The 15,701-nt window shown below is 37.1% G+C and overlaps 1 protein-coding gene across 1 annotated transcript; it reads right to left on the bottom strand.

Moving 5' to 3' along the window:
* Positions 1-2,604: 2,604 nt before the first annotated feature.
* Positions 2,605-15,106, bottom strand: eef2b (eukaryotic translation elongation factor 2b). Its single transcript, XM_067362048.1, has 13 exons — positions 14,971-15,106; positions 12,309-12,523; positions 11,299-11,480; positions 9,274-9,485; positions 8,867-9,045; positions 7,642-7,747; positions 7,297-7,549; positions 6,889-7,084; positions 5,821-6,187; positions 5,062-5,415; positions 4,116-4,298; positions 3,901-4,033; positions 2,605-3,012 (listed from the first exon to the last, which is right to left on the bottom strand). Exons 1-13 carry the CDS (start codon positions 14,971-14,973, stop codon positions 2,819-2,821), a joined length of 2,577 nt encoding a protein of 858 aa, XP_067218149.1. The 5' UTR covers positions 14,974-15,106; the 3' UTR covers positions 2,605-2,818.
* Positions 15,107-15,701: the final 595 nt, after the last annotated feature.

The following is a 15,701-nucleotide window of genomic DNA, read 5'->3' as shown; positions in this document are numbered from 1 at the left end:
CACTTACTTTTTCTGCTCATATTTTACTCTTTTTTTTTTTTGCGCTTATGCTTATGTTTTTCTCTTTGCTTTCTCCATGTTCCGCTCTTGCGTTTCCAAATGTTGCAGTTTGAGTTTTTTATGTAAATTAGGCCGGGCTTAAGCGTCACCATCTAATGAAAATTAAAATGTAAGAAAGCACAAAGTATAGAGTAATAAAAGCAAGGAAAACCACTTTTAAGAACACAAACACAAGTTTAAGATTTGTGCAATATCATTTTTAATTCATTGTTTAAAGTTTTGATTCACGCTTGTTATTTTTTTAAATGCACTTTTAATTTTTCGATTCACGCTTATTATATTTTTATCCGTGACCACATTATTTGCCATTTTGCATTATCTTTTAAAGTTTGTATTATATATTTTTACATGTTTTTAAATTTTTTATTCACACTTATTTTTTGATCCGTGAATACTTTTGGCGGGAATCTAACCCCATAAAACTATAGTCAGTAAATACTTTAAGTTTCAGCTTCATGGATACCAATTGTTATTTACTTTTAAGACTAATGAATAAATACGACAGATTAAAATAGCTTTGACAGTGAGATTTGATTGGTTCCTTTCACACTTAAAGCCAATTAACCACATAACTTTATTAGCTGCACTCCTTTTCTAAATCTGAAAGTTGTATTGTCATAAACATGAGCAAAATATTCAGGATGTCCGTGTAGAAAGTGTTCCCTGTAGTCATTCTTCATTTTTTTCTGGAGAGATTGTGACATTAGAGGGCTATATGTAAGAACATCCATATTTAGTGCTTTTTTATTGCCAATGTGTGAACAACTTGTAACGAAACTTAAAAAACGAGACCTTCCCCGACTTTCTATGTTGTTTATGAAAGCGTGTAGACTGATTTTTATGTGAAGGACTCGGGTCGTTTTTACCGGGAAAATCGCGTCATGATGGAGCGTGTGCACAAGTGCGAGCACGAGCAATAAGTTGTTGCCTGCAGTTCACCAACCGGCCATCGGAGTTGCTAATAACCAGGGTCTCTGAATTCTACATATAACCTCTTTGAGAAACGCTCTGTTTACACGAGCTTACTCACATTCTATGTATGGAAATCTGTCACAAGTCTGTTTATACAATTCAGATCATATAAATACATACATATCCACTGTAATGGAATTAAATCTGTATACAAGTGTATTAAAAGTCTATTTTAATTAAGGATAACTAGATATAGTTAACTAGAAAAGGCTAATTTGCCAAGGAAATTTCTCATTTTCAAACTACAACTTGTATATATAATGACACTAAAATAACATGCATTTCATATTCTTGCTTTATGGAATGAAAAAGCAAGAACTCATTATAAAAAGGTTTTAATTGTTAAAGGATTAGTTCACTTTCAAATTAGAATTTCCTGATAATTTACTCACCCCCATGTCTTTCTTCAGTCGAGAAGAAATGAAGGTTTTTGAGGAAAACATTTCAGGATTTTCTCTATAGTGGACTTCACTGGGGTTCAACGGGTTGAAGGTCCAAATGTCAGTTTCAGTGCAGCTTCAAAGAGCTCTACATGATCCCAGACGAGGAATAAGAGTCTCATCTAGAGAAACCATCGGCCATTTTCTTAAAAAAAAATAAAATTATACACGTTTTAACCACAAATGCTCATCTTAAACTACCTCTCTTCTTTTCTATTTAGAATTCCAGCAGTGTAGACACTGTTAAGTGCATTACTGCCCTCCACAGGTCAAAGTTAGAACTAAATTGTTATATACTTAGTTCAAACTTTGACCTGAGGAGGGCAGTAATACACTTAACAGTGTCTACACTGCTGGAATTCTAATAGGAGCTAGTTCAAGATGAGCATTTATGGTTAAAATGTATAATTTTTAAAAAAATTTTTAGAAACTGACCAATGGTTTCTCTCGATAAGACTCTTACTCCTCGTCTGGGATCATGTAGAGCTCCTTGAAGCTGCACTGAAACTGACATTTGGACCTTCAACCCGTTGAACCCCAGTGAAGTCCACTATATGGAGAAAAATCCTGGAATGTTTTCCTCAAAAACCTTCATTTCTTTTTGACTGAAGACAGACACGAACATCTTGGATGACATGTGGGCGAGTAAATTATCAGGAAATTAAGTTAAAAGTGAACATCCTTTTTCAATTAAATGCATATCTCAACATTAGTTAACTTCAATATTTACTGATGCAATATATCGGTTAATATTTAATGGACCAGAGCAAACGTGAACAGCTGCATTTATAACTAATGTCAATATTAATATTGTAAAAACACTAATCTGTGAAAACATGCATTCATTATAAATTAGCAAAATAGACTTAAAAGTCTGAATAGGATCCAAAATAGGGAACCCAATTAAAACGAACAGTTGCAATAACTTTAAAAACATTTAATGCATCACAATTCTTGTGAAATTATGAATGCATCATTTCTGAGCTCATAAGACTACATATTTGATCTCTTTAAAAAAAAAAAACCCATGGAACTGTTTAATAGGGACTAGAAATGGTAAAATTGCAGCACTAAAGCCTGCGGACACATGAAATCAACATCTGGACCAACCAGCAATGAAACACCACATAAGTAATTTTCCATTTTTATTTTCTTTTAGATTTACATAATCCACTTGACTTTCCTGTTTGCATGTGAGAAGTGTGTCATATGTTTGTGCCCTGTACCATCCAGTCCCTCTCATGTACTCTGAGGGAAGGAAGCGAGTGCAGGAGGGAAGGAATGAAACACGAATGAGAATAAAGCGCCGAGGTTGGGCTACAGGGGTAGACGTGTCCTTCAGCCGTTTATAACTTGTCCAGGTAGTTGTCGAGTGCCGGGATGCCCTCTTTCAGGCCCTTGCGTTTGCGCGTGTCACCGACGATCTGGAAAGGTTTGGACGCGGCGTCCTGGGGGTCACCCGGCAGGATCTGCCAGTGGTCGAACACACACTGAGGGAAGGCCTGACCACCGGTGTTGGAGCGCAGGTCAGCTGTGAAACCTGTACACAGAAAACATTCATCAATGAATCATTCAAAAGAGTTCATATCTGGCTGGTAGTAGTATAAATATATAAAAATGAGATTATAATAATAAAAATGAGTTGCAGTGCATTTCAGACTTGTTTATAGTTAAGTCCTACAGTGGGCATGAAGTTTTTCTGGATATTATTGGTATTTATATATAATAAATAAGCATTTAATTCAACTTTCCATAATTAAATAATTTTAAAAATTAATTTAACATCTCATTAAATTTATAAACATCTCATATCCTTTTAAGGAGGAACAGCATTTACTAGGACACAATCATTAGGAATGAGAACTTGTGCTTGTTCAAAACTAAAAGCAGAATGCAAAGTGTCATACAGCAGCACAGAACACGTTCTGGCTGAGTTTGCAGTCTGAATGGAAAGCGATGAGAGAGCAGAAATGAATGCCGCAACGTACAAAAGATAAAATAGCAAACACGTATTTCTATTGTACCGTTGCACACAACAAACGTACAGCGCAAGCAGTGTAATCTGATTCTGAAATGAATCTTTTCAAATTCATCCATAAAAGAGAGTTAAGTTCACAAATTAATAGTTTGAATCAATTAGAGTGGTTCTTGACTCACTGATTACTGGCTGTTCGTTCATTAGCCAAATGGGAGTAGAGTTTTTGGTACCATATTTTTACTAAGTATAAAGATCACTTGTTCAAATCAGTTTCAAACTTGGAATCAGCTGATTTACAACACTTATTTCCCTGTTTATTAGTGTGAAGCTGCTTTAAAAATAGTTTTATAAATAAATGTCGAAGTTTTTCAGCAAAAATCTACTCCGAATACAATGCTTTTGTCTGATAATCTACTAAACCGCTTCGGTTTCTTCATTACGTTTACTCACCAAAAGACTCGTTGACAGGCAGGTAGGCCTTAACGACAAACATGGGCGTTCCCATGACCTGAGACTCCTCAAACACGTGTCCTCGTTTTCTGTTCAACACGCCGTAGATGCCGCCGACCACTTGCTCTGGGCACTATGAACGAGAGAGATGAGATTGAGAAACGTTCATATGCAAGAGAAAACTGAGGCAGTGTTGTGAAGGATTGGCGTCTCACCTGAATCTCCACCAGGTAGACGGGCTCCATGAGTCTGGGCTCGGCTGTGAGCTGACAGGCGTACAGAACCCTGCGGGCCGTGGGGATGATCTGGCCACCGCCGCGGTGGATGGCGTCTGTGTGGAGTGTGACGTCATGGATGTCGAAACGGACGGCACGCATGTTCTCCTCGCACAGCACACCCTGAGGAGAGGAACCAGACCATGAGCATGTGCGGTTCTCACTCGCAAAACTTTATAGCAAAAAAATATTAGCAAATAAAGATCATCATCAGTAACCAGGAGAAAGAAATCAAAAATAATTTTTTAAATTATCCATTACTATTATAAATAAATCTTTATATTTCAACAATTATATTATACATATAAAAAAAAATTTGATATGGATGAGATCAAATACATCTGGATATTGTTGTTTTAATTCAATTTACACTTTATATTTCGTATAAAATGAGTTTACTTGCTTTCCTGGTTGCTGATGTTCAGCTTCAAGGGAGAGCAAAACAAGCTCATGGTTTTGCAAAAGATATTAATAGTAATAAAAATATGGAATTTTCTACTTGAATAATAAATATTTATAATAGTAATTAAAAATGTATACATTGTTATAAGATGCTTTATATTATATTATTCAATATAACTACTACTACTACTACTATAAGAATAAGAACGATCATTAAATCATTAAAATATTAGTGTTATTATTAGTAAAAATATTAAATAAGTTATAATTATGATATAAAAATATTCAAAATGAATGTCCAGGTCCAATTTTCCTTCAAAACCCAAGGCAACATTGTAGATTTGAACGTGTTCACGTCTGTGGAGGTCTCAGATGTTCGTGGTAGGGGTTATCCATCACTTCATCAGAGTGGTGCATGATTTCTCCTCATAGACCAGCCAGGACATCAACGTTCGTAAACCAAACCTCACTTCATGTCTCTCACCTCTTTAGTGGCCCACTGGAATCCAGCCACAACGCTGTCCTTGATCTCGTTCAGGTACTGCACTCCCTTGGTCACGTCCACCAGGACATTGGGTCCGGTTCCGTCAGGTCCGAAGCACCAGATCTTACGGGCCTCTGTGACCTCCCACTCGTATTTGTCGGCCAGGTAACGGGCGCGGGCCTTGAGCTCCTGACGGGACGTCACCTCGCCCTTGTCGATGTCTTCAGCGAGACCGTCGGGGAACGGCCTGGCCTTCATGTATAGACGGTTGTGCTTGTTGGGGGATTTGGACAAACACATCTGGTCTGATTCTGCACTGACCGTCTCTCTGTATGACACAACAGGGTCTGATTTCTGTAGGAGAACAAGATCGACAGATGAGTTACATCACTAAAGGCTAGTTGCATTTAAATCAGATTCACAGGCTGATTATTTTTAAAATTGCATTTTCAGGGTGCCAAGAGTGAAAGTTCGCATTTTTTGTTGAAAACTGTTGTGTAAACGGCCCCTTAGTTTCTCTCTTTAAAGCCCCCCTTTGTGAAAAGGCCCAGTCTGTTGTTTGGTCAGTTGGCCAAGTCTGTTGCCAATTGGTCAACCACTTAAATGTCCCAGCAGCCAGTAGGAATGTGTTACATTGTGACGGCTTATAATTGCAGGATTACAAACGAGACGTTTCAGGCAAGTGTATTTTGTTGTAGAGTTTGAATGACTTTGCAGATTGTTTACGAGCACTTTAAAAACTCTCATTAATGCACAAACCTTAAGTGGGATGCACGCATGGTCTTCCTCCAGATCTTTAAGGCAAATTTCCAGGTGAAGTTCTCCAGCGCCAGCGATGATGTGCTCTCCAGACTCCTCAATGATGCACTGCACCATGGGGTCGGACTTGGCCAGGCGTTTGAGTCCCTCCACCAGTTTGGGCAGGTCGGCAGGATTCTTGGCCTCCACCGCCACTCTGACCACAGGGCTGACACTGAACTTCATCACACGCATGTTGTGGGCCTGCTCGAAGGTTGTGATGGTCCCAGTCTTCACCAAGAACTGGTCCACGCCAACCAAACCCACGATGTTACCGCATGGCACGTCTTCAATGGGCTCGACATAACGTCCCATCATCAAAATGGTCCTGGAATTGACATTCAGTGTCAGAAACAAGGTACACTATTTTTTGACCTGGTTAATGAGTTAATGATGCACTGAAATCTTTAGACTGAAACAGAAAACGCCAAATATTCTCATTGCATGACCAATGATCAACATTCAAACAAAGTCATTTAGCACTAAATTCAAAACTGAAATGCATAAAACCAGTTTATCTCGAAGTACCACCACTACACAAAATTACCGTGGTACAACCATGTTTTTTTTACAATTACCATGACATGTTTTGGACATTCACCCAGTTTTTTGTATTTACCACAGTACTATCATGTTTTTGGGATATTTGTTAGGCTGATTTATATATTATAGTTTTTAAAATTTGGAAATTTGAACTTTTCATTTTAGTTTTAGTAATTTCTCTTTCCCCTCTTTCTTAATAAACAACGACAGTTTCTATGATGTGATGTTTGGACTATATAATAATATATAAATATGCACTATATTACAAATATTTTTTACTAATTCTGATGTCTTCATTTAATGCATGTTTGAAAGAAATCTGTGATGAATTATAAAGTTGATATAAACTACCTTAAGGGGGCAATTTAAATATTATATTCAACTCAGTTTGAGTTTATTGAATTTGATTTATTAAATAAGATGTTTTTAAATAGTTTAATTATTTCAGTGCATCACTAGCATTAATATGTCTGGAGCGCTGCAGACCTCTGGATGGGTTTCAGGTAAAGATCCTCTTTCTTCCCAGGGGTGAAGTTTGGTCCCATGATTCGCACTTTCAGCCCAGTGGACACGACACCAGAGAACACACGGCCAAAAGCATAGAAGCGGCCCTTATCGGTGGTCGGCACCATTTTTGAGATGTACATCATGAGGGGAGCCTTCGGGTCGCAGTTCTTAATACCTGTGCAGAGGGCAAAGAAATAAGACATGTAAATGATTGTACAAATCTGTGCATTATCACGATGTAGAAGTAAAGAACCATCTGACAAAGTGGAGTTACCCTGCTTATACCATGCATTAACAGCTTTAACTTGCTCCGTCAATGTTTGCAGTGCAATATACCCTATGCATAAATACGACCCCACACACACAACAGATAAACTACTGTCATACCCATGGCAGCTTCATCATCTCCAGGTCCTTCATAAAGCAGCTCGCAGCGGTACTTCTGGGCCGTGACAGGAGAGGGCAGGTGGATGGTGATCATCTGAAGCAGAGCTTCTCCGGCGGGCAGCCAGCGACGCATCACTGCCTTCAGCAGGGGCTTGCCTTCTTTATCCTTATCCTCGGCATCCAGCTTGATTTCAAGCTTATCAATCAGTTTGGCGGTTTCTTCCTTCTTGAAGTTCATGATGGCATCGAACACCTGGAGATTGAGGAAGTGAGGTATGATCACTAGTGTATCGAATACAGGTTTGCATGACCATTTGAGGCTTCGGTTGGCAAACAGATTCATACCTTGAAGATGGGGTCCAGGATGAGCTGGGCGAAGGTGCGGGGCAGTTTCTTTCCATCAGGGCCGTTTGCGGTCTTGCTGAATTTACCGGTGGCTGGGTCAAAGTATCTGGAAGAGCAGCAGAGAATGAGTAACAGGGTTCCTTCATTTTCAAATTTCATACTTTTCCAGACTCATTTCAAAACCTCTCTGTAGACTTTTTAGACCATATTTCATATAAACAGGTCATATAGCTTTATATTTGGCATGTAGTACAATCTAAATATTTTGAATGCTGAATTGAGAATGACTGACAGCCACAGCGGAGTAACTTTAACAACTTTAATATTGATCACATTAAACTATGGAATGGCTTCAGAACACTTGGAATATAGCGCACAAACACTTTATGGTGCTTTTTTAATGTTTGTGCCTTTTGTGGGGCTTAACAACAACAATAGTACACGCACTATACCGGATTTTGATCGATCCGGCAAAAGTGGCAGTATCGAAGCAGATACCCAAACGGCGCATCCCTACTGTAAAAGTGTACTTTGTTGTTGATGGTGCAACATCAAACCAGTCTGAATTAAACGATCATTTGCTCCTTTATCTTAAGCTGGATTGAATGGCAGACACACATTCGTTTAGTGAAGTTCAAAAAGACTCGCTTGTGCTTTAATAAAAGGTGCGCCTTGAATTCATCCAGTCATGTTTTTACAATCACTAAACCTTTGCTATGAAAACACTCTGCTTATGATTTTCTTTTAATAACTTATATTTTAGAAAATTGAATTGGGGCAAAATAGTCTGGAAACATTTTTCAAATAAAAGGGTTCACTGGGACTTTCCTCAAGAATGCTTTAATCAAAAGTGACAGTAAAGACATTGTTACAAAAGATTCAATGCTGTTCTTTAGAATTTTCTATTCAAAGAATCATGAATAAAAAGTATCCATTTCCAGAATAACAATTAACTTGAGCGGCAAATCATCATATTAGAATGATTTCTGAAGGATCATGTGACACTGAAGACTGGAGTAATGATGCTGAATCATAGGAATACATTCCAGTTTACTATATTTTCGCCTAGAAAATTGCGGTTTTTAAAATTGCAATATTTCACAATATGGTTGACACTTTAAAAATCGAATAAATAGTATTAAAGTATAAAAACACTTTTGAACTTCAATTCACATGAATGAATAAAACTATGGTTTTATTTATGGTTTATCATCGTGAATCTCACCTGTCACCCCAGAGTTTCTTCATCATGTCCTCCACTTTCTTACAGCGTTCAGCTGGGCCCAGCTGACCATCACCTTTAGCAGCAAACTTGGCCACATACATCTCGGCAAACTGCTTCAGAGTGAAGGCCCAGCCGTGCAGACCGGAACCAAAACCCACAGTACCGATGACTGGATCAATCTGAGAGAAAGCAAAATAAATATACATCACAAATCAACTACATCACTGCTCTAACATCATTTGTGACTGCAACTGAAAGGGTTTAAAAATCACTAAAGGATCAATGCAGGTCTCAGATATTGTGGTTGGTTGTTTGTACATCAGCTCATCAGAGTGGTGCATGATTTCTCCTCATTGACCATTTTAGCACTAATTTCATACGTTAAACAGAGTCAAGCATGTTCTCACCATGATGCTACCCATGGGTCCACCCTCGTCCTCTCCGTAGGTGGAGATGATGACGTTGACGTTCTCCACGATGCGCTGGAAGGTTTGGTACAGCTCCTCAGGCTCCAGCTGCAGCTCCAGCAGGGCCCGGTCCATCTTGTTCATCATCAGCACGGGCTTAATGCGCTCGGCGATGGCCTGTCTCAGCACCGTCTCGGTCTGCACGCACACACCTGAGCAAAACACAGATATTTAGCATCCTGTTGATTCAGTAACCTGCGAATTTTAGACCCTAAATGTCGTCATTAGGACACTGAAATCAGTTTCATTTTTTCCAACAAGTTCTGTTTTTTATTTTTTATAGTTTTCTATTTAATTATACAGTTTAACAAATTTCATAGGGCTCCAAAATAGTAAATTTGTTAAACTGTTTAAAGAGAATTTTTAAGTTCATTTCAATTACACAAGCTTTTTGGCTACTAAAAAATTCAACCAGCAAAAAGGCATCCAGAAGTTTTAAAGTAGGAAAAAACAGCATCCAGACAAATTAAATGGTGAAAAAGAACCAAATTCTGTTTTCTCCATTTTATTTTTTTACTGGATTGTTTTAATGGTTTCATTACATTCTAACAAAAGCATGTCTGAATTCAAGTAATCAACAAACTTCAGTTAATAACATTTACGATAAGTCACACCCTATTAAAACTTGTCAATTTATTTTTTTTCCTGAATGAAAGTCAAATTTATCCAAAAAGGGGTAATCATTAAGGCGAAAAACGTTAATTCATCTTTTAAAATAAGCAAATTTTAGTGAGCAGAGGTTTATTATTAAAGAATATTTTAAAAGTTAAAGTTGTAATTATTACTTTATAGGGGTGTAACGGTACACAACTCACGATTTGGTACGTACCTCGGTGTTGAAGTCACGGTTTGCTACGGTTCAGTGCAGCTGGTAGGGAGAAAGCTAAACATAAAATTGCTTTTTTTTATTAAACAGTGGTTTACTGAACAAATTGTGTTTTTGTCTTTAAATATATTAAACTAAAAAGTTTAAAAGTAGTGGGAAAAAAAAATCTAATGCTATAAACTATGCCCTTACTTGAACATTATGCTACTATAATATTAAAGGTTAACTACTAAGGCCAGACTATTAGCCTAAATTCAATTGCTGCTTTTTTTTTTTTTAAATAAACTCAAACAACAAATTGCATGTTTATGCATTCATGCAAGACAGTTTTTGCATTAACTTCTAAATGTTTTTACTCCAATTCATTGTTAAAATATAATCATTTCTACACAGTGGTTGTCATTTTCACACATTTATTTAAATATACATTAAATAGCCCAATCAGAACATCACTAAAATGTTAAGTAAAATATGATTATATAGGCTAATGCAGTGCATATATTAAGCAAAAGTTCATTTCTCTATTGATTCTATTCTATTGTTTACAAGCTTTCATTGATGTCTTTCCGCCGTTGAAACACTGATTGAGCGATTACATTACATATGACCGTTTCAGCAAGTTGTACTGTATCTTTCAACATACCGTCAGATGTTCATTCATGTTTATTCTGTAACTAGTATTAAAGAGGTAGAGATGATCACGTTTACTCGCGCTGCCGGTTGAACTGGAGCATTTTCTGTTTAAATTTTGTGATTTCAAGGACAGAATTTATTTCTAATCAAAAGTAACAATGTTGCAGTGTAATGCTTCAGTACACACGTGCACCGAACCGAAAGCCCGGTCCTGAACCGGTTCGGTACGAATATGTGTACCGTTAAACCCCTATTACTTTGAGAAGTACATTCTATTCTACAATAGGGATATATTTGTGTCATAATGCAAACTTTTCTTTGCACTTAAATATTAAGACACTCTTCCATATCACCATCATTAAGTGTACAGCCCTAATTTTGATTTTGCCCAATTCCGTGCCATTCCGCGTTATACTGTAGATTTCATTTTAATGACCGGTTTCTACAATTCATTCCGCACTACACATCAATGACAGAACGATGCATGAACTCAGCAAAACATTTACCAGAGACGCAGTCCACTACAACCAGAGCTCCATCGGTGACACGCAGAGCGGCCGTGACCTCAGAGGAGAAGTCCACGTGGCCAGGAGAGTCGATCAGGTTGATGAGGAAACCCATCCCATCCTTACACTGCTTAATGAAGGCCATGTCATTCTCAGTCAGCTCGTAGTACATGGAGATGGCGCTGTAAAAGAGGCACAACAAAAGGGAACTCAACAACAAGCTCTTTGTATGTCAGTATTAGACAGTCGGTTCTAGTGAGCATGTCACAGGTAACTGGTTTGGGTTATGTTAGTCATAACAGGCACAGGGTTGGATATTTGAATATAGAAAATGCACATTTTATTGGAGCGTGGGAAATAAATTAGACATGACTCAATACCATAAAGCAGTGACATTGCAGTTTAACAGCACTTTGACCTGCACATCTCAGCCACCCCCTACAACATTTATAGTCATGACAGGGATGATAGGGTTTTGATTGCATTTTATTTACAGGACTGCAATATTAAAAAATAAAATCAGGGATTTTTAATATTGCAATCCTGTAAATAAATTGCAGGAATAAAATATAAAATAAATTTACAGGATTGCAATATTAAAATACCCCGATATTTTATTTTATTCCTGCATTTTATTTACAGCATTGCAATATTAAAATACAGATATTTTATTTTATTGCTGCATTTTATTTACTGCATTGCAATATTAAATTTCCCTGATATTTTATTTTATTCCTGCATTTTATTTACAGCATTTCAATATTAAAAATGAAATCAAGGATTTTTAATATTGCAATCCTGTAAATAAATTGAAGGAATAAAATATAAAATAAATTTACAGGATTGCAAAATTAAAATTCCCTGATATTTTATTTTATTCCAGCATTTACAGGATTGCATTATTAATATTAAATACCATTTCCAGGTTTAGTTGTGCATGATAATGTTTAATTGCATTTTATTTATAGGATTGCAGTATTAGATTCCCCTGACACTTCCAATCGTCTTACGTGGATTTGATGGTGATGCAGCGCTCCTGCTCGTCTTTACGTGTGTCAGTGAAACGGGTCTCTCCGGCACGGGCGGAAGCGATGATTCCAGCCTTGGACACCAGAGAGTCGGTCAGTGTAGATTTACCGTGATCCACATGCGCAATCACGGACATGTTACGGATGTTGGACTTCTTGTCCATGATGGCACGGATCTGGTCGACTGTGAAGTTCACCTGGAAGAGGAAGAGACACATTTATCATCCCAACTCAATCACAAAAATAACCGTTTTTGTCAAACCTCTTGAACAGTGAACTTCTTAAGTTAAGCTTTCTACTTTATTCTGGTACTTCACAGACAGCATTTTCAACACTATGTCATTCGTTCTCCACCATGTTTGATAACGCCACTATGATTAGTTAGTATGCGGTTTTGAATTCAGCCATTTGTTCATACAGTTGAATAAACATTTACTTTAACGTCCTGAACGAACAAAACATTTCAGGATTCAATTGCTGCTGTAAATCCCAAAAAGTGAAACATCTTTCCTAATTAGGCCTAAACTGCTCAAACCTTATCTTCTGTCATAAACCGTATCATTAGGGGAAAAAGTTCATACATAGATTAGTTACAGATATCATTTATTGGTAAATTAACCAAAGAATTAATGGACCATTGAGAAAGTAACTAACAACATTCAATTTCTTTACCTGAAAACTATTGTTTGACCTTCCTGAAACACTTATTTGTATCTTTGCTCCATTGTATTTATTTGTGCTGTTGTTTGTAGTTAGAATATTTATTTTATTTGACAGCAGTCCTAAACATAGCACATAAGAACAGATACAGTTACTCTAAAACCATGATACAAACCGAACCTTGAGTAATTTGAACCGTTACATCTAGGGTTGCGAAGGGGTTCCGGAAAATTTCCATGGGAACTTAAAGCTGCTGACCACAACTTTCTTTGTTTTCAGAATTTACAAAAAATGATATGAGAATGTACAACATGAATTCATTTTCCAAACAGTGTTTTGGTCTTACCCTGAATCATTATGGTATATAATTAAAATAAGTGTTTATATTCGGACTATTTCGGACCAGACTGGTAGGACTCGCCGCAGAGTATCACAGTAACTGCGTGACTCGCCACAGACATACACAGAGAAAAGTAGCTCCGGCTACAATGTTCTTCCGCAGGATGCTCGTAGTTCTGTTTATTAACCGCTAGAAGGCCAAAAATCGCGGAGAGCAGCTTTAACCTGTGGAATTTTGGAAATATTACAATTTGGGAACTTAACAGGAACTAATGGGAATTTATGGAAATTTTGGGAAATCTATAAATAAAATTTAAAATCTATAAAATATAAACATTTAATTTGGTCATAACATGAAATAGTTCTTGCATCCAATTAATTCTAAATTTAGTAAATATGTAAAATAAATATTTTTATTGCAGCAATTGTTATGCATGTGTTATTTCAGTGTCACATGATCCTTCAGAAATCATTCTAATATACTGATTTGATAAACAATTATCAATATTGGAAGTTTCAGTTGTGTTGCTTAATATTTTTTGGGAACCAGTGATTCTTTTTTCAGGATTCTTTAATAAATAAGTTAAAAAGACAAGCATATTCTTTAAAATAGAAATTTTCTACAATACAAGTCTTTAATATCACTTCTCAATTTCACACATCCTTGTTGAATAAATGTATTAATTTATTTAAGATTTCTCAACTACATTTAAGTTCCCCGTTATAGGCCAACCTTCAATTATCTGTTTATTCCCATTAATTCCCATATCTCCCCATGGAAAGTTTCCAGCCTTGGAAATTCCTGGAATTTTGCAGCCCTAGTTACACCCCGTATGTATATTAAACACACATATAATGTAAATAGTGATTTTAGATGCAAATATGCAAGTCACGTGCTTACAGCAGAGCCTTACTGAATGTTTGCATTATTTTATAATTTTATAAAGCACCGGTTAAATATTCATCGCTTGCGCCCTTTACACGGTCCACCGGAAGCCGTTGCGCAAACAATAGGCGGCCATGTGCGTGATGTGACCACACCGATGACCCGCACATGCGGATCGCTCCTCACACGTGACTGCTGTGCCGGTGCGCGTGCGGCCAGTCCGAACACACCCGACACCTGCCGTTAAACCAGCCGGCAAAGTGACGAAAACCACACACAGCCCCTCACAAACAGACGGAAAACATAAAAACTAGAAGAAGAATTAAAATATCAGGATACAGGGTTACAAAAATAGGCTACCGGTGGGTTTTAAATAATATTTTTCCCTCATAAACGCGATTCTTTCCACAATACGTGGCATCGTGAGCTAACAAGCTAACCGGGCCCGGTCTGACAAACCAAACTAAACGACTAAAAATTAAATATCAAAGCTGTGGTTTTGTATCATTTCGATGAAAACGTGATAAACTACTTATAATCCAGTTAGAGAAACAACGACAGATAATTTGTAACGTGTTTTAAGAAATGAGTCATGCCGCAAAACAGCAGCTGCCATTTTGTTTTGCGGGAAACAACTAGCCGGCCTTTTCCCGCTCACATCTAACCGAAAATTCCGTTAAACACAAAAATAATTCGTCTGAGCTATGAATCCGCTCCCCGCGGAACGGTATCGAGTCAAATATTGTGTATGATACGCACCATTTTGACAGATGTTTCTCGATTCACTCAGCACTGGAACTGGAACAGAGAGCACGCTGCCTTCCGCTGGTGGGGACAGGCAGGGGAGAAGGACGCGTCATGCCGCAGCGCGCCTTTATATTCAGCTGACGCTTTCAGATCTGCGTCATGACGCAGACAAAGCCGATTTGTTCTGTTGAAAAATACAGCTCCACCTGGTGTCACACATGAGCGAAATCACAGTCATGTGTTAAACAGATTAAATACCATGTCATGGCTGAAATATAAAGGAAAAACTAAGAAAATAAATAAGACAGTAATTGTATAATGTTGAAGTAAATAAAAGATTACATGAATAAATAGTTACATCCATCCACACATACATACAAATAAACATACATTCATTTGCTACATATAAAGGTATTTTAAAGATTTGAAGTGTCAAAAGGTCATTCGGTTTAACCGTCCGAAGGTCAATACAGGCATTTCATTTGAGATTAAAATGTCTTAAAATGTAATAAATGTATATATTTTTTTATTCTGGCATGATTTTATTACATTGTTTATCAACATAGTGCAAAATAGTATGATGTACAGGTGCTGGTCATATAATTAGAATATTGTGAAAAAAATTGTTTTTATTGTAAATTATTTAAAAAAAATAAACTTTCATTTATACTAGATTCCCTACATGTACACTCTAAAAAATGTTGGGTTAAATATGGACAAACCCACTGATTGGGTTGTTTTGA

This window comes from Chanodichthys erythropterus, chromosome 16, assembly GCF_024489055.1.
Source record: "Chanodichthys erythropterus isolate Z2021 chromosome 16, ASM2448905v1, whole genome shotgun sequence".
NCBI classification, from domain to species: Eukaryota; Metazoa; Chordata; class Actinopteri; order Cypriniformes; family Xenocyprididae; genus Chanodichthys; species Chanodichthys erythropterus.
The sequence above is the reverse complement of the archived record's forward strand: the minus strand, read 5'-3'. Positions and strand labels throughout refer to the sequence as shown.